At 45.1% G+C, this 27,539-nt stretch overlaps 1 protein-coding gene across 1 annotated transcript in view; it reads left to right on the top strand.

Moving 5' to 3' along the window:
* The window catches only part of LOC144097040 (protein eva-1-like), a 98,220-nt gene extending 74,344 nt beyond the window's left edge, over positions 1–23,876 (top strand). The window contains exons 2-9 of the mRNA XM_077629828.1: positions 7,875–8,122; positions 10,664–10,787; positions 13,791–13,940; positions 14,357–14,503; positions 16,795–16,953; positions 17,950–18,120; positions 18,820–22,831; positions 23,525–23,876. Coding sequence (XP_077485954.1) covers positions 7,875–8,122; positions 10,664–10,787; positions 13,791–13,940; positions 14,357–14,503; positions 16,795–16,953; positions 17,950–18,120; positions 18,820–19,154 — 1,334 coding nt within the window. The 3' untranslated portion in view covers positions 19,155–22,831; positions 23,525–23,876. The remainder of the gene's footprint in view (positions 1–7,874; positions 8,123–10,663; positions 10,788–13,790; positions 13,941–14,356; positions 14,504–16,794; positions 16,954–17,949; positions 18,121–18,819; positions 22,832–23,524) is intronic.
* Positions 23,877–27,539: the final 3,663 nt, after the last annotated feature.

Genomic DNA, 27,539 nt, shown 5'->3' with positions numbered 1-27,539 from the left:
CGATGTGCACAAATGAACATGGTAGATTCGGTCGTTGCAGCTCCTATAGTTGACGTGGCGGTAGTTCGACTTGGCGGATGAGGCGGTGATGGCGTGCGTCTCTAGGAGCAAAGCAGCTTCTTGATGTTGCAGCATCTTTCTTGTGAGGTTTACCGTCGAGATAAGCAGCAGTAAGTAATTTTCAAATATTAATAAGAACCTCTGCTTGCGTACGGCTGCATTACAGGCTCGAAATAAATTTTATTCAATCTGATCATGTAATCGTTAGTTCGAAAGTGCCGCGAAAACTCTGTTGGCGTTGACACAAGAATAAAACTCGGCACAGTAAAGTGCGACTAACACTTTAAACTCTAGTTTATCTTAGCATTTACTTTTTTTTTTCTTTCGGCGTGTTCCTGCTGGCGATTGCCGAATGAATGCGGGTAAGAGCCTAACTTTTTTTTTCGCTCAATTTTGTCGGTTTTCGGCTCACCCGGAAGCGGGATTCTGCAGTTGAGTTTTTAAGCTATTGCCTGAAGAACAACTTTATTGATTTATACAGTCAGACGCTATATTTGGCGCCTACATGCTTACGCCGCTTACCAGCTCATATACGGACTGCGCATATATTGCGCGCTGATCTTATACTGAATATCTCGGCTAGTTTGTCTGCAGTGCGCATTAGTCACATATGTGGTAACAGAAGATGCAATTCGTATTGTTTGAAGCGGCAGCCATAGGGTCACTTGAGCTTAACGGAACAGCCCAAACTAGTTCTCGAAAAGTGTTTTCTACTAGCGGAGGAAAAGCGGTGTGATCAAAAGAACAGACGACAGTTGTCAATAGGCGTTTGCGGTTATTCAGCCACTTCGAGCATTGCATCCGAGAAATGAAAATACAACTACGAAATTCTTGCCATTCATATCGTCATTTCACAATCAAGTTGGGGCCAGAAAGCCGCGCTTAATTTAGACGTGGATCGACTGAAGCTGGATTCCAGCCGTAACGAACAGCTGAAATGCAATGAAATACGCACTGGAACGTAGGAAAAATATTCGTTTGCTGCAAACCTCCGGCACAAAATATCAACGATATACTTCACATCCGCTCAGTGTTTAAGCACTGCACTTGTTTAGTGCTGCTACAAATCGATACGACAGTTTTTGTTTGTTTGTTTTATGGGTGTTTAACGTCCCAAAGCGACTCAGGCTATGAGGGACGCCGTAGTGAAGGGCTCCGGAAATTTCGACCACCTGGGGTTCTTTAACGTGCACTGACATCGAACAGTACGCGGGCCTCTAGAATCTCGCCTCCATCGAAATTCGACCGCTGCGGCCGGGATCGAACCCGCGTCTTTTGGGCCAGTAGCCGAGCGCCATAACCACTCAGCCACCGCGGCGTCTCTATACGAAGGTCGTTCCTGTTCGGAATTTTATTTATACGGAGTTTTATTTATACGATACGAAGATCGTATAAATAAAACTCCGAACAGGAATGCAATCACGACGCGGTGTCGTGGCGTCAACAGACTATGTCGCTGAAAACCGTACGGATCATGGTGTTGAAACGCATCACTAACCTGCCCAACGTACTCAGTCACTGCTCTTTGCACTTTTTACTTGCTTGCAGGGCCAACATTTTTCTTTTGTCGAATGTTCATTGACTCGCACGGCGTGGAATAGCAAGATATTCTCATTTTTTTAGCGTATGTTCACGCTCCATGAGCCACTGCCAACGTCGCGAAGAGCGATCACCGGCTTGCTGGTTCAGAAAGAGGCCGCATGGCGCCGTCACCGTCGCCGAAACGACTGAATTGCATTCCTGTGTTTCTGAACGAAGGCGTCTGCTGTTGCTCCTAACTGGGCTCACATGGGCAAAATAATACTGAGGCATTAGCATGATACAGGAAAGATGCGACAAAGACGGGAAAGGCAAAAGATGCAACGGCAGCACGCATTACTGGCTCAATGCCGATCGATGACGCAGTGCTTCCAGACAGGCCGTTAGGGTAGCGTGCAAACAGCTAATGCTAATGACTTTGCAAAGCTGGCCAAACGTGGACCTCTATTAAGCGCGCATTAACAAGCGTTGCGTTTGCAGCAGACGTGCTCCGTTAGCGTTCAACGCACTCGTTATCTATCCTGCCGCCCTAACGACTGCAAAAACACACGCACAAATTCACAAACGTAAACAGTAAAAAGAAAAGGTGGGAAGATGCGCGCACCTGAAAGTTTCCATGCTCGCTTAACTGCGTGGTAGATCGTAGGCCTAAAATATCGGCGCCCTGGCGCTTCTTCGAGGCGTATAAGAGATAGCTACACAGCCTCGCAGTATTCTCTCCTCCAAAAAGGATGCCACTGCCACGCTCACACTGCTCAAAAGGCGCCAAGGGTCGTTTCACCTGCGTGGCCCTTTTGACACCAAAGTCAAAAAAGGACAACGATGTTCTGACTTCTGTGGTAAAATAACATTCGTCATTAGTGACCTTTGTGGTCAAAAAAACCATACATGTAAATGCACCGGCTCCAACTCATTGACCAATACATAAGCGTGGATTTTTTTACATTACGACATACGACGCCGGTGTCCTCACCAATTTCCTCGGGGGGAGTCCGCTGTTCAACTATGACTGGAAATTGAAGAAACATTCGCAGGCAAAATAAAACGCAAAGAATGCTGCTATTAAACCTTATATTAAACAATATTAACGTAGTCATGAATACAGAGCCATATTTTAGCCTTTACGGAGTTTTAATTTAAAAAAGAAACAATGAAAGATGTGTCCGTGTGGTCTTTGCAGGTGCATTGCACATGATAGAGCTCTACAACAAGATAAACAATTAATAAAGTTTCCTAATTATTTTTTAAATTTTAAATTTCAGATTGGCAACGCCTAAGGCGAGTACGGTTTTTCAATTTTCAGAATCAGCATTGTGGTTCGAAATATCGAGCGTCAAAATGCGCTTTTGAAAGCTCCTTGAGTTGGCTTTCCCGCGTATCATATTTAGAAAATGGCATCGTTGCACTTGATATCTTCGCCGAAATCGCTTTAACTTCTTCTCGATCATGAAATCTACGCCTGTATTTGCTGTATTAAAAAGCGGCAGCGGTTTAACCATGGTTACATCCAAAGGTCAAACGATAGCATCGCGACGTCGTAATTCCTCTTCAGATACGTTGCTGGGTCCTGGCTCGCTCGCCACGCCGGATCACAACTGAAGCAAAAGCGATGGGGACACGGCTTTATATACATTCACTAATCTACGTCACCGATGACGTCAAATGGTAGTCATAGCGACGTTGTCGAACTCACTACAAGCATACAAAATCAAAGGTCAAGGTCAAAGGTCATGCCTGCGCGGTGGAGATGGCCACCGGGGTGAATCGTAGTGACCATGGTATACCCCCCACCCCCACCCCCTGTTATGCGTAGTTTGACGTAAAGCGATTCGGTTGGTATGCTGCTTTATCAAGGTCAGTCAAGGTCAAGAATCGCACCGACACGTAGATCGACTTTTGCATCTAGTAGAGATATCGCTCTAAAATATGAGCGACGCCGTTTTCTCAATGCGCAATGCAGAAAAGTCAAATAAACCAGCTTCAAAAAGAGCATTTTTCGCCTTCGATACTGCGACCGACAATGCCGATTCAGAAAACTTAAAAACTGGGCTCACCTTCCATGTTGACGGCCTGCAATTTCGTGATATAATCTTGCGACATAAAACCAAAAATTGCTATAAAGTTCAATAGTTAATTTGAGTTAATAAATCGTCTTCTAGTTGTACGTAGTTGTAAGTTGTCTTTTTAGTTGCCCATAACGTCTGCATTGATGTACAATCCACCCGCACAGACCGCAACGACGCATCGCTCATTTTTTTTAAAACAAAAAACCTGTAAAGGCTAAAATAAAGCTATTCCGGTATATAAATGCCGCAGCTAAAGACTCCATGGCACACAGATTCCTTAGAGCAAATATCCATAACTTAGCATAAAACTTCCGGGGACCGCAAGGTATAAGATTACTGAACTTTATTTTGCTCCAGATCGACAAATAAACTTGATATCCTTTCATTTCTGTCTTAGCCTCTCGTCTTGGCCACGGCTTCACACATCATACTTCCGAATCGCTAGGAGCTGTTTGTTATTGCTATCCTTGCGAGAACGAAAAGCCAACCTCCTGTTTTGATTAGAGCTTTAAAAAGGCCTAGGATTGAGTGTGCTTCCGGATAGCTGTCGTTGGCTGCTGCGTTGTCCCGGCAAGCGATCCATAAGCGCGGACAACGCTGATACGCGCCCGTGAGGTCTAAATTTATTTGGAACCGCTCTACATTTTCAGCTCGTGCTCCGAAAATTGCATGGAGCATTTCGTTTCGGCGATGAGCGCGTTTTACACGGTTCGTCTTCCATTTTAAAGCAGCAAGACTGCATTTTTTCCTGGGGACAAAAAAAAAAAATCCTGCCGTTTTTCTGAAGCAGATGAAAAAATGTCGCATATGCAGATTAAATTTCCTTTTCCCGATTTATCACCGGATAACCTCTAAAGTAATAATTGTTTTCAATGCTCTAATTTACCTCGCTCTGCTGATAATTGAAATTGCCGTACTAACGATGCTGTTAAAAAAAAAACTCGTTAATAGGGTTTGAAAAGTATTGCAAATAATTTTTTCATTTCAATTTTCATGTATTTATGTCTGTTTTCTGTTTTTTTTTTTGATGGCGCGGCTGTGATTTGTATCATGACTGCAGTTTTTTTAAATAACTAAATGAATGAAATACGTAAGTGTTTGTATAGTTCCGTAGCCAAGGCCCACGCCATTCTATACAACGTCCTTAGGAACTGAATTCAACTGAAATGAAAAGTTTTTTGTAAGCAACGACAGAGAGCAGTCGGGTGAAATTTACGTATCAACACAGGCCCGCGCGCGGGAGGCTTTGTCCTGTTGTTTTCTGCGCAACATTTTTGCTCAACATTGGTGCAGGGGAAAATACATCAGCTGTATATTATCTCGAACCCCGATAAAGCTCAGTTGTGGCGAAGTTATGGCCGAGTATTGCGAGGCAAGAAAGGGCGCTGTAACTGTTTCTGTTAGGCGTTGACACATGATCATTGGTATTTCTTTAAAATGAAGAAAACTGGTGCCATAGTATGTTGGTGCCAAATCCAGACAGGCAACAGCAGAGAACAGAAAACAAAATGAGAGAAAAAAAACCAGCCGGACCTATTTTGCCGTCCCCCAGAGTCAAAGGTGTGCAAATGATAGGCTTAAAGACTCATGTTGGAAAACACGGAGAGTATATTGCAGGGAACAAGCGCTGATTTGAGAAACTCTGATATCTGTCCGACTTTTTGTTTGTGTGTTTGTTTGTTTGTTTGTTTTAACCGCAGCGGTTAACTAGTTGTTGAGCATCCGCCTCGCATGTGGGCGGTGCGGGGTTCGATCCCCAGTACCGCTGGCTACCCATCAGCGATACAGCGGGTACAAGCTTTCCCCTAGCCTGATGGTTAGCTTAACTGGTGTGAAATTCTTGTAAAATGGGCCTTTGACCCCACCTTGTGTAGGAGAAAAACACTTTATACCGCGACCCTCTTTGGCCAAAGCTGCCCTTGGGGCGTAAAAATTCATCATAATCATCAAAATTCAGTATGTCTGTTTGTTTTTGTTTATCTGAAACGTCATCACAGAAGTGGAGAAGCTTTCACTCCGCACCACCTGACTCTGCCGCGAGTTGTTTTAGAGTTGTACTCGGTTTGGGGCTCCTTAAGGAAGTCGAGGCTAAACTTCAAACTGAGGCGTCAGGTATACATGGTCCACGAGACACGTCGCAGCGGATAGCATTCACAGTTTATTCAAACTGATCACGCCGGTCTTGGGCAGCACCAGGCGTGGCATTAGCGGCGCTGGAAAGTGCGAGAACCAACAAGAAGTGCCTAGAACCGACCTGAGCCTTAAACACAAGAGGCGAGGAGAAGCGTTCGCCTCACCTTCGGCTCCCAGCCTGGCTCCATTAGTGCTCTCAGCCTGAAGAATATTGAGGAGCGGTGCGCGACTATCGCTCACCCCAAGGAGAACCCGTCGCCCTCGTTCCAAACTCCGACGACCCAGGCACGTTCCGGGCTTGCTTATTCCTCACTTTGTGCGATTTCGTGCTTTGTTCCGCTGATGCCTCTTTGCAGTTAATTTTGCTGGAGACTCAATTGGAATCGTTACGTTTCAACACAGCGACCTTTTATTGCAACACCTCAAGCCGCATTTCAGTCGCTTTATTTTTCACTTAGGCGAGCAGTAGAACAATGTAATTCGCCGAAAATGCGCACGCGGCACTCGCGAAGGTTCTGCTTCTGCCCCAGTAATCGTCATTTCGTGAATACTATCTCCATTCGCTGGCTCATTATCTTCTGCGTGCACTCTCATGTGGACGTGCGCGAAGCGTGCGAAGGTAATATATTTGCATGCAGCGTGCTTAATGCTTTAAACCCCACCGTCCTTCATTCTTTGGTGCACGTATGCTCTCGGCGCGGCCTAGTTTTCACCTTTTATTGTGCCACGCCCAGCTATTCTCTGCATAGGGCGCTTCCGCCTTCTTCGCTCTCACCTCTCCCGTAGAAGCAGCGGTTGAACTATCGATGCAGAAAGATTAATATGGCGCAAATAGTCTATGTAAGCGCTTTCCGTACCTGCTTGCTAGTCGGCGGGTTTTCTCGAGGTACCTCTCGAGATCAACTACCGTGTGCTTTTTTTTTCTTGCGCTGCCCTCAGTAAACAGCGAGACGCTCGAAAAGAAGGAGCAACGTGAAAGGTGCACTGCAAAATACTGAGAAAGGAATTCGTGCACGAGTGACTATGTGCTGTGAAAGAGGGGGAATAACGACTTCCAGAACGTCCGCTCTGGCCATGAGCAATGTAGCGAGATATCCCCCCCCCCCCCCCCCCCCCCACGGCTCACAATAACTGGGTGACATCACCACACCAGAATGCATCCCTAATAGTCTCCATTGCGAGCCCGACATGAGTCAAGGAGATTCACATCGTAACACAACTGCACAACAGCCTAGTTGGTACATCTTGATAACAAATATCAACGCGAAACACGCATTCAAATCACGACTCACGTGGAGGTGCATTCGCGCGTGAGAATTACATGAGAGTACGTTATCGAGAGCGCCCTCTTCCGCGTTGTTTCGACAGCTGTCAACAAGTCTATGCGAGAGGTTTTGTGTACGACATACAAAGGCAATACCGCTTACCTGGCAGAACCACCTTATGTTATTAGCAATCAGAGTGCGGAGAAAGAAAAAAGTACCAGCGTATTCCCAGGACAGTATTTAGATCGACGTCAAAACAAAACCTTAATCTGTATCTCACGTCCGCCGTTCTCGGTTGCTGGAGAGATAGAGGACATAAAACCGCCTCCTTTGAATATCCTTTATCTTTCGCCACCAGCTAGCCCTTTCTGAAGAATGAGTATGCCGGATTTTTCGGAGACTTCGCGTTTAGCACACGCCACAGCGAAGGGAAGCACATCGTGTGTGTGCGCCTTAGTTTCGAATTATTTTCCACGTCCTTCACAAACGCACCACCAGAAATGTTCGCGATTACAAAAGAGCTCCGCAGTCGGCGATTTTTTTTTTCCTTCGCCGTTCACCACGAAGAAAGATAGAATTGGAAGAAAAACTTTGGTTGATGTATCCCACTCAAGAAGTCTTTCAGCGTTTTTTTCTCATCATTGTCATGACTTTTCTCATTTTTAAACACCGACGCCGACGTGTACCGACTGCGTCACCTTAATCAAACCGCTTGTGTTGATGACGTCACTCCACTTGCGTAAATTTCTTCGCCATCGCCAAATCCGCCACAGCACGATGAGTCGTGATTTCGTCTCTCTCTCATTCACAGCTCTGCTGTCGGGCACCCTAAAGACGTTCCAGAAGTTCGCCTGCGACGGCCAGGAGCTCCAGCTGCGCTGCTTTCGCAACACCACCATCTCCATATCGGTGGCCCAGTACGGACGCTCCGTTCCCTACGACATGCTCTGCCCGCCGCCTTCGGCGCATGTCGACAGCGAAGAAGAGGGCGCTGCGCGCGCATCGAGGTCTCACGAGTTCAACGGCAGCGTCGAGTGCATCGCCAAGGAGGCGTTGAGGGTGAGCGTGCCCTACTTTCTAAGCACCCGACTGTATCCACTATGCTTGGTGACAGCACATAGTGGAGACACCGTATAGTGGAGCACTTAATATTTATTTTTTTGTGGTAGACGGACAGAAGTGAAAAGAACTGAGAATATGAACCGCGATTCTGAGGCTTGCTTTTGTTGGGCGGACAACGAGAGGAGCCTGCATACAAGAACGTCGGCGCCAGGTTCAGCGCCCTGTCCTTTATTAATGCAGGTTGTGGTAACTAATTTCTCTCTGTCACTGGCAGCTTTCTGTAGAGGGGTGCTGCACGGAACGGAGAAGTAAGCCAGATAGAAAAATTTGTCGCTGTGCCTTCTTTTCATTTACTTTGCTGCTTCCTAGGTAGCTAACGTGTCACCTTATTCGTATGATGATTGCGTTGAAGCATAGAGCTGGAATAAAAGTCTCAGACCAAAGATTCCCTCGAGATTATTATTTAAAATTAATTTGCTAGAACATGTGATAATATTACTCATATTTGTTTCTGAATATAGGTTCCTATTTGGGTCCGTCATATCTACGACTATACTATACGACTATAGTACCATGACTATACGACTATAGTAACTGAAATACAAGCACAAACATACAAAGTCCCGCATTATAAATACAAGCGAAATTTGTTAACACTTCTAAAGGACAGTCTACGCGCCTTCGTAGTGAAATTAATTAGCGCTTGTATTAAGCTTCCCCCGACTAAGATGTTCTGATTTTGCTATTCGTGTTTCGATTCTCTATTTCGCATCTCGTTTGTTGCTTATAGTAAAACAGCGCAGGCTTTGAAGTGCGGATTCCTTTCATCACTGAGCTCGTTGGACTTCAGCTGTGAAGCCTAAAACGTTATTCGGAATGGATGTCGTGTGCTTAACGGGAATTTCTTAGAGTGATTTAAAGCGCCTCTTTCTGCGAGCATATCTTCAATTTGCTGTAGTTCGATATACATAGAATTGACTGGGAAAGTAAGCTCGGGCAGTCGCTTTCCCTTACGAGTTCTTCGTTTTTCGTAATTAAGTTGTATCAAACAGGAGTTGAGTATTGCAGACTAATTTCGCACTTTCGCACTGCACCTAACGGCAAAGGTGCCGTAAGTTCCCTTCGCGTTTGTCAGTAATGAGCAGTGAACAAGACTTGAGCAACAGCTACAGTCGCTCGCATAGACTCCTTACATCGTAATGCTCGAGCTTAAGAATTTTCAGGTTCTAGTGCTTCAAACAGAAATGAGGCAATATATTTGAGCAATGAAGAGGAGTTGCCGCACCGCTGTAAAAGTAGCTCTGGTACTGAACAAAAACCCTCAACCAACGTAGAGGACGGATGTATTTCATTTGAAAAATTTTTAACTTGAACTTCATGCATGTCATGTGGCCTCAGCCCTTCTTTTTTTTTATATTTTGATACAGAGTCTAAAGAAGCGCCACTAAGCAATCCCCCAGAACAATCCGTGTTCATTCTTCCATGGTTCTTGCCTGTAAGTGATCTTCAGCTCCGCAAAGCTGTCTTACCCTCACTAAGAGTAAGTTTGCGGGAAAGCTTCTTTTCAAACGTACATAGCGAGAATTTTTGCAGTGCTGATCATTGATTAAATGATATAAGCCCACGCCAAGGAATTAGAACTACAATAATTCGTGGAGTTCAAAAATGTTTTGATTGATTGATTGATTTATTTATTTATTGATTGATTGATGAGGCATCAAGTACAGATAGGAGAAGGAGCAGGAGGAACATATTCTAGTTTAAACTAAACTGCTCTTGTCTTCTTGAGTGGAGCTCTCAGCCCAGGGCTCGATGTGCCGCCGCGACTCTGCAGGCCCGCCAGAGCAGCTGTCGCTGGTATTGCGGGTTCGTGCCGGTCTCGAGAAAAAGGGCTCGCAGTCCATGACTGCGTTCGGCACCGCCATCTTCTCGGCATGCTCGATGAGCCGGCGCTGGTCGGTCGGTTCTTCAGCTGGGAGCAGCAGACAAAAAATACACGATTGATAAGCTTTGAATAACATCTGGACGCTAAGGTTCTACATCAGAGCGTGAAATTGAGTTAGTTGGTTTTCCGTCTCATACAGAAGTTTCCGTAAAAGAATTGGGCGAACAGAAGAGACAACAAGACAACACAAGATTTCACCGTTCACACATCTAAAACAAAAACGAAAACGTATCTGCCAGCTACACCTGCAGCTTGAAGAGCCAGGCACGATGCAGCACATCAGCGTCTTTAGCATGCCTTTGCATGCCTCACACTCAGAACACGATCGCTGCGGGTTGGAAAATAGAACTCGCAGTGCATGCTCCATTCGAATCCTTTCCTTGCCGGAAAAGAAACAGCGCGTATTTTTCTAAACATGTCATAAGTTCAAATAATTTATTTGAGACAAACGCGACAAAGACGTTCGAGATCGTTACCGCAAGACTCTCAGACGCCGCAAAGTTTTCTTATGCGCATTCTGTTTAACTTGCGAGCTATTTTTATTTATTTTTTTCACGTTAGTTATGGCAGTAGCTTTCTGTACACGACTGCAGGTGGTGGAAGCCGCGTGCCGTGAAAAGGAGGAGTGCGCGGTCAAGACGGACGCCGAGTCGTTCATGGTGGACCCGTGTCCAGGAGTGCACAAGTACGCCGAGGTCGCATACAAGTGCCGGCCAAGTGAGTAGGCTGCTCCTGGGTGTCACACTTCTCCGCACCGGACGAGTAATTGGAACACTGCGATCGCGGTCCTTCTTGGTGGGTGGGTCTGCTATCGAGTAGTGGTACAAGCTGATCAACCTGGTTCATCAATTCTTATAATAGTGTTGAAGGGCCCAGGGTTCGCACAGGCCGTTAAAATACTTTAACACCCTTGATTTTAGAAAAACTCTTCCAAGGGTCCTTGAAACTCCTTACATTTTGATGCACTTCTCAAATTACTCGAAAAAAATTGAATCGATCAGGGTTATCTCTGAACATCAATGCTACGGGCAACCTCAGAGAGAACAATGGAAGACAAGGACGAGATTGGCAAAACGCTAAGCGGCAAAGCGACACCCGGCCAAACGAATATCATGACTTTTCTAACGGGCCATAAATCCTTCAAGACGAGCTTCCCATTCCTATTCATCAGTTTCCTCTTCTTCTATTAAGTGTTTTCTTGCTTCCCTAGAGCGTCCTACTCTTGTAAAAACTATGAATAAATAGGTCTCGAAGAGGAACCCATAGGAAGGTCACTGTTTCCTTGAGAATCTTTCGAGTGGCGGGTTTGCTTGCTTCCCGGTCCTCTCCGTGTTTTATACACTGTTCTCTCTGCGGGGCGCTCTCTTACTTTTAACACCAGTGACGCTGGCCCCGAAGTCGTCACGTCCAGTGGACATCGCGCAACCATTTTTTCTTTCTGGTTTGACATAACTCTCCTTGTCAAGGCTAACGGCTTTCGCCGAAGACAAAAAGGAAGTGGAGATGGTGGCTGTGAGGAGTTAAATGAAAGCTAAGCGAGAGTTAAAGGATTCCTCATTTGTGTTGTCCAAAAAAACATTTCTTGTCCTCTTTGATCCCGTAGTGTCATCTCTTCCTCGACAACAAAAGCACGAACGATTTCTAAATGCTTAAAACGGTGACACATGAGATCGGAAGAATATACCGGGTTTTCCAGCAAATTATAACCTAGTTTTAAAAGAAAAGGTGAAGTTTCGTAGGTAAGTGAAAGCAAATGAGCGCTGTGGAGAGTCGAGTGGCTTAGTCTGCCGTATTTTTGGAGCCAAAGCTCTACTCCTGACGTAAAAACCCAGAGAACGGCTGGTTCCGTCAATTTAAACTTCAAGCTGAGCCAAGGTCAGGCCCCCTTTCGGGGCGTACGGCGGAAGAACGATTGAGCAAGAAAACTACGTGCCCAATGGCACGCCTTTCATGTCTGCCGGAGCGAACAGCGCCTCTCTGGCGCCTGCGCAGAGGGCTCATGGAAACCGGCCCACTCAAGCCAAGCGGCGCGAACTACAGCGAGCTCGGCGACAGATACAGCGAGAGTCTACCTACGAAAAAAAAAAAGCAAAATCTCTTGAAACCAATGACCCGTCATTTGACAAACCAAGCGAAACCGTGCTTTCTCTCGACAAACTTGGTTTAACCGCGTTTAACCACTGCTATTTTTTTTTCATACCAAAAAGTTAGCTAATAAGTAAATAATAATTAACGAAATTTTAAATATTGCTTTTGTGAAAATGTGCCAGTTCGGAAGTTGTAGATCGTGCTGAAAAACAGCAGCCTGAAAAATGCACAACAAGGTTCAGTTTACGTATATTTGTTTATCAGCCTAAAGAAAGCCAGCCAACGGGGTTTGCAGTTGCTGATACGTATGCTGCGGCCACTTAAAACGCAAAATAGCATCGGGAACAGCACTCCGGCGATCAGCGCATTTTTTTATCTGGGAGCGTGTCTTAGGGCCCTGAAGTAAAGCCACTATCACGGGGAAGATTTTTTTTTTTTAACAGGTTTTCTGTGTATGCCGCTAAAAAATACCACGTAAACGGGACCTTGTTTTAAACTTTTCAGTGTGTTCTTTTTCAAAAGACCTACTACTTTCGAGTTTCTACTCTTTCCCTAAACCAATACTTGAAAAGTTAGCCAATTGCCTTTTTAAAATTAGTCAATTTTGCAGAACGAAAAAAAAAAAACTTCTGCAGATCGCGCCACAGGGCACTCATAACAATCATTGGTTTCACTCACCCAGGAGACACTGACTTTCTTAAAGACATTGTTATACATTTAGCTGTGACACACTGTATACCACACTGAAAGTGGGCGTACACCTGGCGTCAATGGCGTCAAAATCTACGATCACTGATCATTTTAAGCCAGCACCCAAATCCTAAGGTCACCGCTCGGTGACAGAAAGCGCGAGCTTCAAGCGATACATAAAGCCCCTGAGGCTCAGCGGTTCTTGATAGTTGCCAAGATTCTAAATGTAGTAAACTCAACGTTCGATCAATAGGCACAAAAACGCATCGCGGGGTTTTCAAAGCAAGGTGTTTTTCTTTCTTTGTTGATCAGCGTGTTGAAAGATTCGAGCTCTGATTGGTTACAGCAGCGCAGCAATCCTTGTGATTGTTTGCCGCTACCTCACTTGTGTTCTTAAGAAACATCAGCGAAGCCGTTATCTCATTTATTTTACTTTGTTTCCAACCGCGTTCTGCGTTTTATTCGTTGCTATTGTCAACAGTGATCTTTTATTTGTTTTGTTCTGCTATGTCTTAGCCTCAGTTTACAGCCATCTGCATTTCGTGGAGGTTTAAAGAACAGCATTATCCCGGCAAGATATGACCACCCTCGCCAAAATAAGATGCGGCTTGGCAACGACACCTTTATATCTTTTGCTGCTATATTGTTTTTTACAGGCCTCGCTTCACTTATGACAACAAAGTTTTAGTCGACATACATTTCCATGACCTTCGTACATGCAGGCTGCCAAAGAATGTTCAGAGGCATGGAAAATACCTTCGACTCTACTGTTCAGTGATTGATTGGGCAGCATAGAATGTGTACTGCATCACTGTGCTTACACAGAGTTGCTACTAAAGCATGGCTAGTAAACAATCTCGACATTGATTCTGTCAGGCGCTGTTTTCACTCCCGTCGCAGTCGTTGTGCCCGCGGCTTTAGGGACGACGTGCTCTCTTGCAGCCTTGTTCTCGAACCGGATAGCGTGCGAGAACGGCGTGCTCAACCTGCGCTGCCACAAGAACCTGCGCATCGTCATCTACTCGGCCAACTTCGGCGGCACCGAGGACGGTGTGCCGGAGTGTCCGCAACGGCAAGACGTCAAGCTCTCCGGTGGGTCCAGCTGCCGTGCGCCTCGTTTCGCGACGCATTAACGAACGTCTGGGGTTATTTTAACAATTCACAACATCGCATTTGCGACAACACTCCTGTAAATGCTCCGGTGTTTACCATCCTCGGACAAGTACAAATAAGGATGTTCATACTCTATGGCTATCTAGTTATTAGTTAAATAAACCAAAGGTTGTAAGGTACATAAACAGACAGAGTTGGCTCAAGAAATGACAAACCGACCGCTCAAGAAATGTTCCTGACGTTTCGAATCCCGCATGCCTCCCAAAACATGAACACTTCTTCAGTGGCCTGTGTTTCGCCTTCACCTTCAGCTTCGTAATTAATATGATTAAAATGTCTTTTGTACCCCATTGGCAACCCTGTCAAACCTTCCTCTTCACTCGGGCCTCTCGCAGTGTGTCAGGTGAGCTACGCCACCGAGACGGTGCTGACGACGTGCCACGGCCGGCGGAGATGCACGGTGAATGCGGACGTGGGAACCTTCGGCAACCCTGGCTGCCACAGGGACTCGCGCCTCTTCCTCAAAGTCGTCTACACCTGCGGTAAGCGCGCACTTTACTGAGGACAAAAGTAACAGGGGTGCGGCGCGAATGGGGATGGCATTGAATTAAAATAAATTACCAGCTTTAGGCATCAAAGGCAGTGTTCTCGGATTTCAGGTTTTATAAATAAATTGCTGTCAATCGAAACTATATACAAAAGATTAATACAGAAGGAGGTACCGAAGTTGGAGACATCCTGTTAAAACAGTTGCAAAATATTAACGCATAAGTTTCGAAGATGAGCAAAAGAAGCATTTTTAACAAAATCGAACTTTTTTAAAAACAACTGTTCGGCAATGAATTAATTTTACAATAGCAAATATGTGCATAATTTTACACACATTTGAATGAAAGAAAGAAAGAGAGAGAGAACGAAAGAAAGAAGGAAAGAAAGAAAGAAAGGAGGAAAGAAAGAAAGGAGGAAAGGAAGACAGAGAGAGAACCGAAGCGGTGGCCATGTGGCAGAGCATCCGCCTCGCATTCGGGAGGTGCTAGGTTCGATCTCCAGTGCCGCCTGCTACATAGCAGTTTTCTAATGGGTACAAGATTTCCCCCGGCCTGGTGTTCGGCTCTTCTAGGGTGAGACGCTTGGGAAACGGGTCTTGACCACAGTTGCCTTGACGGATCAAGAGATAAGTTCCGCTGTCAAGCAACACTAAATCCGCCTTGTGCGGTAAAAGCCAGGAGGAAGAAAGAAGCAAACAAACAAGCAAATCAAGTACAGATGATGGACAGAAGTTGAATAGAGCAGCTATAAAATCAAAACATCTAAATAAATGAAAACGTAATTAGAAAAAGTGCAACATAACTCTGAGAGCAGAAAATTCATGCGTACTGCAGAGGTGTTACATGATGCTAATAGTGCTGCTAGAATGTTTTTTTAGTGATGTGTACAGTTTGTGGCGTGAGCGAGCTAATTTAGCTGTCAGCTGTAATGAATTCCAAAATAATATGGCGGGGAAAAAGTGGTTTACTTACTGAAGTTGGTGTTCACTTTGTGTAATAGCATGTTACTTTGTTCAGAGATTCGGATGTTATATCTGTTTGTGAGGAACGATACGGAGAAACAAAGAATTTTGATATTTGCTATCATTATGGGCGCGGCCTAATTTAAGTTAAAGTAAGTATTTTCACGGCAGGATGTAGAACTTGGTGCAAATGGACGCGGCAGAAGTTGTGTATGTCCTGAACGAAATAGTTCTAAACGCTTTAATTTGAAGGTGAGAAACGCATGACAGATGACAGGCATACGTACGATGATGTAAATAAAATAAAAGGAATAAGGCAAATAAAGTAACAAAAGCAAATCAAAGGAGTAAGGGCATTGACGAGGCCATTAACAACTCTTTGGTTGCGAGCCACAATCCAGCTTGAAAAAATGAATTAAACAGGATTGCACTTTCTACATAATAGTTAATGTAGTCGCGCTATCAGAAACTTGAAGTATATTTATTTGTTAAGAACTATTTAACGATTTCCCAGTTCTTATGGGTTGCTCCTGTTTCTAAGCATATCATTTTTATAGTACTCTTTCATTACTTTTAAGTAATGCAGAAAGAGTATCTTGGTATTTTTGAAATCGTCATTTAAAGAAAAGAATAAATGGCTGTACTTTTATTTTATTGGTAAAATAGGTACCGAAGTATCTAAGAGAATTTAAAGCCTGCCATACCAAAGAAAATATGCGAAATGTTTTGAAAAAAAAATATAGTGTGAAACCGGTGGAAAACGAACCCACGACCTCCTCAAACCGCATTTGGGGCTCTGCTATCTAAGTTGCAGAAGCGCCTCTCTCACCTAATTTTGAAAGGGTTTTGTGTTATTCTCCGTGTCAAAATATTATATATTTAATGATTGGCCAGTTACTTTCCCTATTTCAATCTGCTGTGCATGGAATATGAGACACGCCGTAAAAGAGGCCTCCAATTGAGCTTCAACTATTGGGAGTTCTTAGACCGCGAACGTTTGTCACTGAGCCCTTGAAATGGGTGGCAGAGGTCAGGTGCCAATGAGCGCGTTTCGATTTGAGTGTTCAAGGGATATATACCTGCTGCATAGACCTTGCGAAAGTCGAGTGCTGGACGAAAAGTGCGAAAAAGTTAAATAGCAGGATGCAAGCATGTCACATAGCCTGTTCGCGGGCAAACTTCGATGGCCATTTAAGTAGGTTGGCAATGGTGAGTGGGTGAAAAATTTTATATCTCTCTGTTCTCCCAGAACCACGTTATTTGCTATACGGCATTCGTATTCATTATAGGCATAAACTAAACTATTTCTCACTCTCACTGCAGCGCCGAAAGCAATCCTGAAGGATCTGGACATTGGCGGCCGAGATTCAACCAAAGAAAAGCCGGACGAAGACGAAGAAGGCTACGTGGAAGAGGCACGCTACGAGCCCTCGACATTCAGCCCCGCAGAAGAGTTGTACGCATCAGCCGAGCCTATGCCAGGCAAGCAAAGGACGCAGCACGGCAGTTGTGTTTGTGCTTGTTTAAGCCATCCAAAGAAGAAAGAACAAATAATGAAAATTAAAGCATCACGTGTACGCCACTCTTACAAAAATGGTCTATAGATAGTCTATATACTCCTTGTAGACTCTATTGCCTCCCTATAAATATTTATTTTTGTCTATTCATAGTCTATAGAGTGTCTATAGACAAAAGTCTACTAAAAGTGTACACCCATAAATCTATAGACTGTCTATAGGATTTTTAGTGCCTATAGACTGTTATCTAGGCTGTGTGTAAAGAGGGTCTATAGACTTTATGGACAGAAGTCTATGGACAGTTTATAGGTTGTCTAAAAAATTTAGTAAGGATAGCGTACAATGTTAAATTTAGTTTCTTGATAGATTATAGAGAAATTCACAAGGTGCAGTAAATTTCGAAAGAAAGATTGTTTAAATTTGACATCCACCTAAGGAAAGCTAAAATCCTCTCTTAAATCTTTGTAGGGCAAGAAACTATTCTTTTTCTTCAATTACCATTTTAGAAGGCTGTATGGCGTTGCATTTTAGATGCATGACTGTGCCAAAATAAGTGTTGGTGGCAGACACCTGCCAGGGCAGTGTTGCATCGCTTAACCGTTGCACCGCTGCTACTGGAGTGGTATGAAGACGCCCAGTGATCTATGAATATACTAATGTAAAGAATGACCATTTCTGCTTGCATGGGCATGTGGGGAGAACCTAGGCGCCAGAGAAGGAGTAGTTTCGTGGGAGGTATCTCTAACGCTGCTGCATTCCACTCTCAAGGGCAGGTTAGGCGTATGTGATGGTTAAAGAAAAAATAGTGTCCATGTCTGTGAAGCGATACGCAAAAAAGATCCTAGGCTGCGGAAAGGACTCATTGAACTATCGCATCATTCCCCTAAGGCGTAGTTAATGTATTCTCTCAAGTTTTTATTTCTGACATCAATCTGCCCCCCTTCTCCCTTCCGCATTCCAGACGCACCGATGGATAGAAACCGGACACCGGGATCAACGAACAGGAAGGGAGAGATGCAAAGCGACAGGACAACCGAGGACGACAGGCACATCAACTGTACCCTGAACGGAGTCGGTCACCGGGCCATCGGCTTCGTCACCGAATGGGTGGCAGCGTACAAGTTTGTACAAGGTTTGCCCCGTGATGGACTCTTTTTGTGCTAGCCTCAATCAGTAGTTCGACACCTGCCCTCACAATGAAATAACAGTGCCTTTGGTTATTTCATAAATAAGGTTCTCGCTCACTTAAGTAAACGCGTGCTCTAGCACTCGATGGCTCACTAACGTGCGGCTGGTGTGTGCGAAAAAGTTACTAAGGGAAAGGTAAGTGTTATTATGGAGTTCTGCAATTAGCAAGTTCGTAGGGATAAGGTGGCTGCAGCTGGCACAGGACTGGGCTGATTAGAGAGGTCTGGAAGAAGCCCTTGTCCTGCAGTGGATGTGGTCCCGTAGATAATGATGAACCAGAAGTCCCCAACTCACAAACGTAAACCAGGGCGCGTGTGTGTGTCAAGGACATATTAATAGTCGTTGCTCGCTCACTTAATCTGTCGGTTATTCGCTCATTCACCTGGAACACGTATATGAATGTTTCAGTACATTTTATAACATAGTGTACCTTACCGGCCTGCTAAGGCCCTGAATAATGGGTTAATGCAGCGCCAATTTCCAAAGAGTCGATTCCTGCTTCGTTTTAGTTCATTATGACTATCAACTAGCAGTCATTCAGAAAATAGAAAATATATTTAAATCAGGGTACCGGAGTCAGTCACTGCAACGGAAAAGTCGTTGCAGTCATCTACACCTGGGTACTATCTCATTCATTTTGCAGCGAACAAAGAGAAGTTCATCCTCTACCTGACGCTGAGCCTAGGCTGTGGCGTGGTCGCCTTCCTGGCTGTGCTGTCAGCGCGGTTGTACGTGCTACGGCGACGGGACAAGCAGCGGGACGAAGCCAAATGCGCCGAGCCGCTGAAGTGTTCCCTCAGCGACTTGGACGGAGTGGGGGTGACTGACCAGTTCGACGTCGCGGGCTCGATGCCGCGGCACGCACACACCATTGACGTAGTGCGCTACGCCAACAGGTCTGGCATTCGGCGCCATGACAGCGACACACACCCGAGGGCGCCAGTGTCGCGGTCTACGAACAACTTCTACTACAGCTAGTGGTGAGCGACGGCGGAGCAAGTGAGAGCGACCTCGCCTCTCTTCGCCACCGGAGTCGCCACTGCTTCAAGCCGACGTCCACTTCCGAGGGCGCGTGGATGACCAAAAGTGAAAACGTGAACTGCTGGACCACCTACTACTCGTGTTTGGACAGGCTGCAGTACTGTTGTCCCCCTGTCGGCGACGAGCTGTACAGTAATATTGTGATCGTCCCCGCAAGAGTGCAGCTGCTGTGTAGACACCCTCTTAAGCGTTGACTTGGTGGCAATCGCAGGATAATTGCTTTACAGACTAGCTAAAGTACTAGTACTTGAGCAAGCTGTTTGAACTGTCCGCCGCATGTGCTAAAGTTTCAGCGCGAGCTAGCCGGTGGTCGCCGCACCGTCACCGGAAGCGTCTGAACAGGAAAGATAGTGTCTGCTAATTTCATCAAGGTCATTTCTAAGAACCTGACTGATGTGAGGATTGTATGGTGGCTAATAATATGATACGTCAACTAACGTATTTTCCACGCCCACTGAAAGGTCAGTGCAGAGTATCAGATAAGGTAGGCTCGTGCAATAGCATGTGGTCACAGCGGCTGCGTTGTGATTAAGGAGATTGTTCTTAACAGACTAGACAAGAGTGAAGAGGCTTCAATGCCAACAATGGAATATTTTGAATACACGGGCGTCTTTTATGCAGCAAATCTTTCAATAACGCTACAGTGGTAGAGAAACGGAAATGTTTGCGGGCGTTCAAATCTCGTGCCAAAGAACTGCTCAGACAGACTGAACTTGTACAGATCTGTCTGCATTTCCTGAACTTTTCCAGGACTTGCAGGCTACCTGACCTGAGAGACAGGGAGGTTGAAGAAATGCTCGACAGGAAGCGTAACAAGAAAGAACCTGTCTTGTCGGCTGTGGGGGAAGCGCTCGCTATAGAAGTGATACGTAGCAAAATCCAATATTTTTTGTTTGTTTCTTGCACACACCCCAAATATTTGGGAAGGGAAGGCGACGTGCACAATATATGTCTTAAGCATTTCCGCTATTATCTTAAGTATTTCAAAACCTGTATTTCCGTTGTACCGCTAATGGATGTTGCATACCGCACATTCTGAACAGACCTGAATGTTCTACTTCTTAAGACCTATTAGTTTCCTTCAGTATCAAACACATAAACCCTATTCATACCAGTCTAACACGTTGGATGTTTACACGCCTTGCAAGCTGCTGCGTGCAAATTGACACGTTTGGGTATTGATGGCGACAATACTGTTGTGATCGCACCAATAGATTTGAGCACAAGTGATGCTATTCGAACTATTCGATACAATCGCCAAGATTCGGCACCTTTCCTCTTCTCACACGACTCAAGCGAATGAGAACTTTTGTTCGGCACATTTGTTCAGGAGGTCAAGTAGTCCTTCTCTGTAAGCGTCCTGGGTACATTGTAGCTGTAGACCTGTTCGCCCTTTGATGGCTTGTTTCACGGGTTCTTCAATAATGTCGCTAACGCACACTACATACATAAGCCAGCCGTCATTTCTATGTTTTGCACAAGGCAGGCGATATATTTCTGCATGTAAGAACAGTGGTTGTGTATGTTATCTGTACCATATTTGCATCTTGGGCACAATGATGGTTCACAAATGCGTGCAGGCCTTCTTCAGAGAGGGGGGGGGGAGGCGACCACTATGTACAAAACTGTGTACAGCCTTAGTTGTGAACTGTCTGCACTAACTGTTCAACACGCTCTTCTGGGGTGTTCCAAGTGGCGGCCGTTTTCTCCAGTCTACTGAAATTTATAACTTCCTCACTTATTTCTTTGTGTTGGCTTTCTCAGCATGTTCGCTGTGAGAGCACCACTCGTAAGAAAGGCGTAAAAACATTCTTGCAAACTACGGCGACCGAATACTGGTGAGTTTGTAAAGGGCTATTGTGTCTGCCACAACTCAAGTCATCTGCAGATACTACGGTACGGTTTACGTTAAGCTGTGGCATCTTGCTCGCTGTACAAGTGGGTGTTGCGTCAGGTGTACTCCATGTTTGTGCTCCTTCTTTTTTAATTGTTGCATCCTTCTAACCGCTTCCCAGTATAAGTGTTGACACAAACTCGGGACTTTTTGTTTCCTTAGTGTGACAAACTAAAACCAGTCTGAAGTATATATGGTTTGTTAACGTTACTGAAATTTATATGTGCTCTGGTGCGTGCAACTGCAACCGCAGCCTCTTGTGTGGTGCACTTGTGGTGTGCTCTTCTTATGCCTGGTCGTATTTTAATTGTTGCTTGTTAAACACAAGTAGAGTCAACTTCAAATAAGTATATGACCAAAACGCATCGATGACTGCATACTGTTTATTCTTCAGTCCAAATATTTTTTTTTACTTTCACTCGTAGTTTTCGCATGCTCATGAGATTACAATTTAAAAAAACGCAATATACTGGTTCCCCTGAATTATGGTGGGCACCTTTCCAGCCTGACTTCTCGGGGTTATGTGCTCGTTCTCCGTATAACTTAATCAGTCTAGGAGAGGTGCATATTTTCATACGTTTGTCATTAGTATTTTTATGGGGTTGGAATAGCAAAGCACAGGTGCTCTTCCATGTTCCAGAGAACTCTCCGTCATCATCGCTTTAATTAACTCTATTTATTGCTCACTAAACAGATGTGTTCAGGCGGCCAGTTGGGACAAAGCACCCGAGTGAGATTCCCTTCAGGTAACGTGTGCTACACAGCTACATGTGTTTGTTTAATGTGTCACGTAAACCAGCGAAGATTTTTGCTTCATGTAAATACAACCCATCGCTGTAATTAATTATTTATAGAGTGGTGGCGAGTTTGAAAAAAAAAATCGTTGTCCTGCGCAGGGTCCAGCGTTTTCTGTGAGCTGGAAGAGGAAGTTGCTTTTGTCAGTGGGGCCTTTGTGAACAAAATGTTCATCTCTCCTGAATTGCTATCTTGGTCGAAGCACTCACGCCTGCAGAGAAAATAAGGTAGCCTGGCAGATGATATTAAGCGCTATAAGTTAATAAACGGCGAAAACAACGGATAGTATCAGCAGTTATAACCTTGTACCAATGTTTGTAAATGGCTACATGACCACGTCTTTCCACAGGGTATCCTCAAACTGAGATTCATAATTGGATGAATGTCTAATATTATTGCGGCAGGGTGCACTGCTATAGTTATAGGCTTTTCTGCATTCTGCTTTTCACGAGGCGTAATTAGCTATTGCTCATGCATAGACGGGATTTGAAAGTATTTATACCGGGAATTTTAGCTTGATTTACAATTCAGAACTTTCTTTGAATATTTCGGAATTTTTTCTGAATGACCGACTAATTTACGAAAAAGCAGAATTTACCTTATACGCTTCGGGGCATAAAGTAACTGGTTGACAAGAAAGGTGGTGCACGAAACGCTACCGGTGTCAAAATGCAAACCTGCATGACCGCGCGAAACAAACCAACAAACAAACAAAGCTTGCACTTGTGGTGAAACTTAATATGGGGCTTGCGGGCATCATCTTTTTCCATCGCACTTATTCCAGCGAAGCGGGCGCTGCGAACTCAAGGCGACGGCTTCCAAAAGTGCGCTATCTTCACGCAGTCGCGATGGCCCCAACCACACGCTTCTGGAAGCTATCGCCTCGCGCTCGTATACTTCTTACTTCACTGAAAGAGGACTTCTTGTTGGGCAAGTTGGTACTTGAACATTGTACTTTTAGGCACCAAAACCACACACACACAAGAGAAGGAAACGAGACAGAGCGCCCTCACAACTGGTTTAATTTGGGGAAGCCACATACATGCCTATATATACAGTCAACCGGCGCCTGCGCAAAGAGCATATTCATACATCAAGCAGTACACGAAAAGTATCTTTCAAAAAACTTTTTCCGCCTTGTATAAAGATAATGACGTTTCACTGACGCACAAACTGCCTTTCTTACTGATATAGAATGCTTCAATAAGTTCTCTTGCTTTTACATTGTCACTCCTGGCCAGAATCTGCACCGTTGAAAAACATGGCTCACAAGAGCGCGAAGGGCAGGATCTAATATGTTTTGGTAAATTTGGGCCCTCTTTATTTTGTTCCACGTTTCTTTCATGTTCCCTGATTCGCTCATTGACGCAGCGCCCGGTTTGTCCTATATAGGAACGACCGCACGAGAGGGGAATTTCGTATACTACCCCTACGGTACACCTCATGAATTGTCGCCCGTGCTTGGTTCCACAGCCTGTTTCTTTTTGTTTTTGCTTTCTTTTTTTCTAATCGATGGCAAACACTTCCGCTCTGTCTCGTTTCCTTCTCTTGTGTGTGTGTGGTTTTGGCACCTAAAAAGTACAATGTTCACTGAAAGAAGTGGCGATATGGAGCACAGACACCTGCGCACGCATTTCAGGAGCCTCTGTTTAGTGCTAGCCTTCGTGGTACATGCTCACCGGCTCACAAGGAAAAGCGGCGTATCTTGAAGACACATGGATGCGGGAATTTTGTAACAGTATAAGACTTCACGCGAAGAGAACTCTTGTGTAACTTAACGCGGCGCGAGATGAGCCCACAAATTGTTTTTTTTTTCTTTGTGTGCCGGGATTACTATACCAAAGCTTGCGCGAGGTTCGTTGTGTGTTGTGATTTTTCATCATTTATTTCGATCTTCGAAGAAAATAAACCCGCCGGCGTTGTGAGACATTTGTACCAAGATGTTAATAAAGGGCACTGACTCTCTTGTTATACCATGCCTAGTTTATTGATGCACCTCAGTGCGTGCAGTGGTCGGTCAGCGCCGCTTGGAAGCAACGTCAAGATTTATCGCATCTACGAAGAGAATTATGATCTCACCACAAGCCACGGAGTAGTTGGGCATCTTGTATACGCTTTCGTCGTGGAATTGATTCAAAATTTTAATGATGCTTGCCTTGATGATGACATGATGTTTAGCGCTAACTTCAGCGCAGCTTCCCGAGCGCGTACAACTGGGTCTTGGGGCCGCTGTCTCATGCGCTCGCGATCATCAACGTTACTTGGTTCACCTCCACCTTCGACCAGTCGTCTATTACTTCTGCTACATCTGCTTAGCGAACGCGCACCTTCGGGTCGTAACGCTGCAATCGCTTACGTATGCGGTAACGTTCACGCATATTTTTTTATTCCTCGTGCTTCTTCGTGTGAACGAATTACCATTGGAGAGCTCACCTGCCTGGATGCTGAAGTCTCATTGAATAAACGCCGTCGTTAATGTATTTCATGACGCGAAACCGAGCGAAAACAAAAGCGCCGTCGTGTAAGATCTGTGAAAGAATGTTTTAAAACGCGTTGTAAAAACGCTGCTAACGAACAGCGCGTGACATGCCGTCTTCCAGTAGTCAATGTATAACGTCGTTTCCAGACGCAAACAGGATTCCGTCCCTCATTTGCACATACAGCTAACGCTGTAGTGAGCCCCCAAGGCTGACATGAGGTTTACATGCACCAGCCACTAGCGTCTGGTATTGCCTGTGCATGAATTGCAAAACAAGTTCCGCTATAAAATTTGCCACAATCACGGCTAGCTTAGTTAAGATGTGCTATACACAAATTTATTTTTATGAGAAAAATTGATAGGAGTGCATACGCAGAAAAAAAAATGGCGGTGGTTTAGCTCTAGTTAAACCTGGAGTGACGCGATAGCTACAGCTGGCCGAGTGGAACTTGGTCACGTGACGAATCACGTGACGAAACACGTGATCAGCCACGGCACCGTGCCGCCGGCAACTGCTCCGCACCACGTGACAGCGTGGCGGTGCCGCCATCGCCACTGCGTCGCCACGCTGAACGCTCGAATGCTTTGTTATGTAGCTATCGCTACAAAAACACGTTCTTAATGCTGAGATGCGTTCTAATTCCTCGCGTGCCACATTTTCACCCGCCTTTGCGTCCGCACTGGATAACTCACCTGGATCACAATATATAACTCCCGTCTTTAAAAGCATAAATTGTAACGACAGCTGCGATAGCGCACATCGCTTTTTTAATAGAAAAAAAGGCAGAATATCTGGGAGACGAATATCGACAGACACAGGCGCCTCGTTCTTTCCGTTCTTCTTGTCGTGAATGTCGCGCCTTTTTTCCATTAAGCATGCAGCATCAGCAAGCCTGGCATCATACTTTAATAAACAACAATGCGCACATGTCCGCCTAGATACGTTACCTACGTTGTCCAGGTGAGCTAAGAAGAATAGGAAGACGAAGTAGATAACCTCTCTTGAATATACATTGTCACCCAATGGAGTCCTGACAGGGCCCCTATAGGCACACTCTGGGAATCCATTCCTGCATCATTTGTATTCAGAGTTTAGCGTCTGTGTCTGCGATTTTTTTTTAACGCGCGCCATGAAAACGCCGCTTTGTCATCTTCATGCTCCGGCTGGACAGCTTTCCTCTTTAGCTGAGACACAAAGCGAAAACTTCATCAGAACACGTGCTACATCAAAGCGGTGGAATTAAGTAGGCAGGACTAAAATGTCTTGATATTCGCCCAGGACAGGGCTGATGCGGGCTGGTAACACCAGTCGTATATTGATGAGCGGAGTGCAGTCGGTGAAGGGGCGATCCAGTTATACGTGGGGCCGAAAAAAAGTTGCAGGGATTGGATGCGTGTATGCGCTGCCCATTGCGATCACGTGGATACCTTTCGTTTCTCTCTTCTTTATTGATAACGCGTTTTAGAATCAAGCGCCCCGTTCGCTTTGTTAGCTCATCTCTTCCTTTGGAGGGATCCACCATCCACAAGCGAGGAGCCCGCAAAGGTCTCCGGACTTTATGATGTTGCCTAGATATGGGGTGAGTATGTTCCTCACAAAAATTTCCACATGCAGTCCATACACTGTCTGCAGACTGCCTAAGGACTACCTAGCTTTTGACATTTTTTTATGAGGGATGGCCACATTATTTGTGAAATACTAGAGCTGTGTATATATATACCATCAGGACCCGGCAAAAAATTTCAATACGTTTTTACTGCATTTGCACATCTCCGCAGGACGTCTCTGCCACTGAATTCAATTACACATGGAGGCAACGACGATGACATTGACAAATGGCTTTTAGGTGACGTCACGGGGACTCGCAGACGACAATACTCGAGAGCTGCGAGTCCAGCTCTTGTATATTTTAGTGCCACTTTGTTGGCTGGTAATGAACGGTGTTCTTTTTTTGTGCTTGTGACCTGTTACTCTTATGGATATACCCTGGCGAAACCCCCCCCCCCCCCCCCCCAAGAAGAAGGTTCTCTCAAAATAAAAGTCCTTCTACCTCTGGCATAGGGGCGTGTAGGTATTCAACATTTTTGAGTAGCGAATCGATTATCTTCCCATTATTTGCTGAACAAACCAAATAGTGCACGTAAATATTTTTCAAAACTAATCGAATACGCTCTAACGTTTTCGAATTGATTTCGAATACCGTATCTACCGCATTATAATCCGCGGACTATGCAGGTTTAAAAGCTGATTTTTCGCGTGGTGCAGATTTTTTTATAAGAGTGGACTGCACATTATTTCTCACAGCTGAAGAAGCCTGGCGTTGCTCTCAAACTAATAATATACGCGGGCCCGATTCCGCCTGCAACATTTTACCGTGCTAACTAACATAGCGAATTTAGCGCCCATATACAATAAACTTCGATAAGCAAGCGAATGTTGCTAGCGGTTGATGCTTTTCAGTGCTTGGATTTATGAGCAGATGCGCGAAATCTCGTTCACTGACGCCAGGGGCGACCAAGAAGGCATCCAAGATGTCGTCTACGGCACGAAAGCTGGCCTTAGAATGAGCTGCAAAAGAAGTGGCGGGTTCTGAAGGCAATTAAGGCACTTATGAGCCCGACGTGCTTGAATTATTTTATTCCCACAGCCCCGGCGAAAGTGAATTTGACGGACTTTAGAAATGATTCCTATGGGGTTTATGAAAGACCCATAGCTTTATTACTTTACAACAAAATTTTTTCTCATCGGCTGTATACTGCCTGCTGACAATCTAAAAAAATTTTTTAGAGAAAATTCATCCCTGACAACTATACACCGGGTGCGGACTGTCTAAGCAAAAGCATCTGATTTTAAGCCGAAATTTGCCCTTGCGGACAATACACCGGGTGCGGACTATAGCCCGGAAAGTATGGTAATTAGCACGAGTATTGAATAGGCACGTGGAGTTCTCTTCAATGATAGCTTCAAAAGCAGGGCTTACTCCGACGCCACGCACATGCTGCCGTGATATGTCGGCGCGGGACTGAAGGTTCAGCGCAGCGACGCGGTCCATTCGTGCGGCGACATTCATAATAATGGTATGTACATAGCCTTCAGGTTTGGCCAATGCAGCAAAGCTCAGACAGGTTTAGCAAATCGTGCCTTGAAGCTCAG

The sequence above is a fragment of the Amblyomma americanum genome, chromosome 7, assembly GCF_052857255.1.
Source record: "Amblyomma americanum isolate KBUSLIRL-KWMA chromosome 7, ASM5285725v1, whole genome shotgun sequence".
Lineage (NCBI taxonomy): Eukaryota > Metazoa > Arthropoda > Arachnida > Ixodida > Ixodidae > Amblyomma > Amblyomma americanum.
Note: the sequence above shows the minus strand (reverse complement) of the source record. Positions and strands in the feature narration are given on the sequence as shown.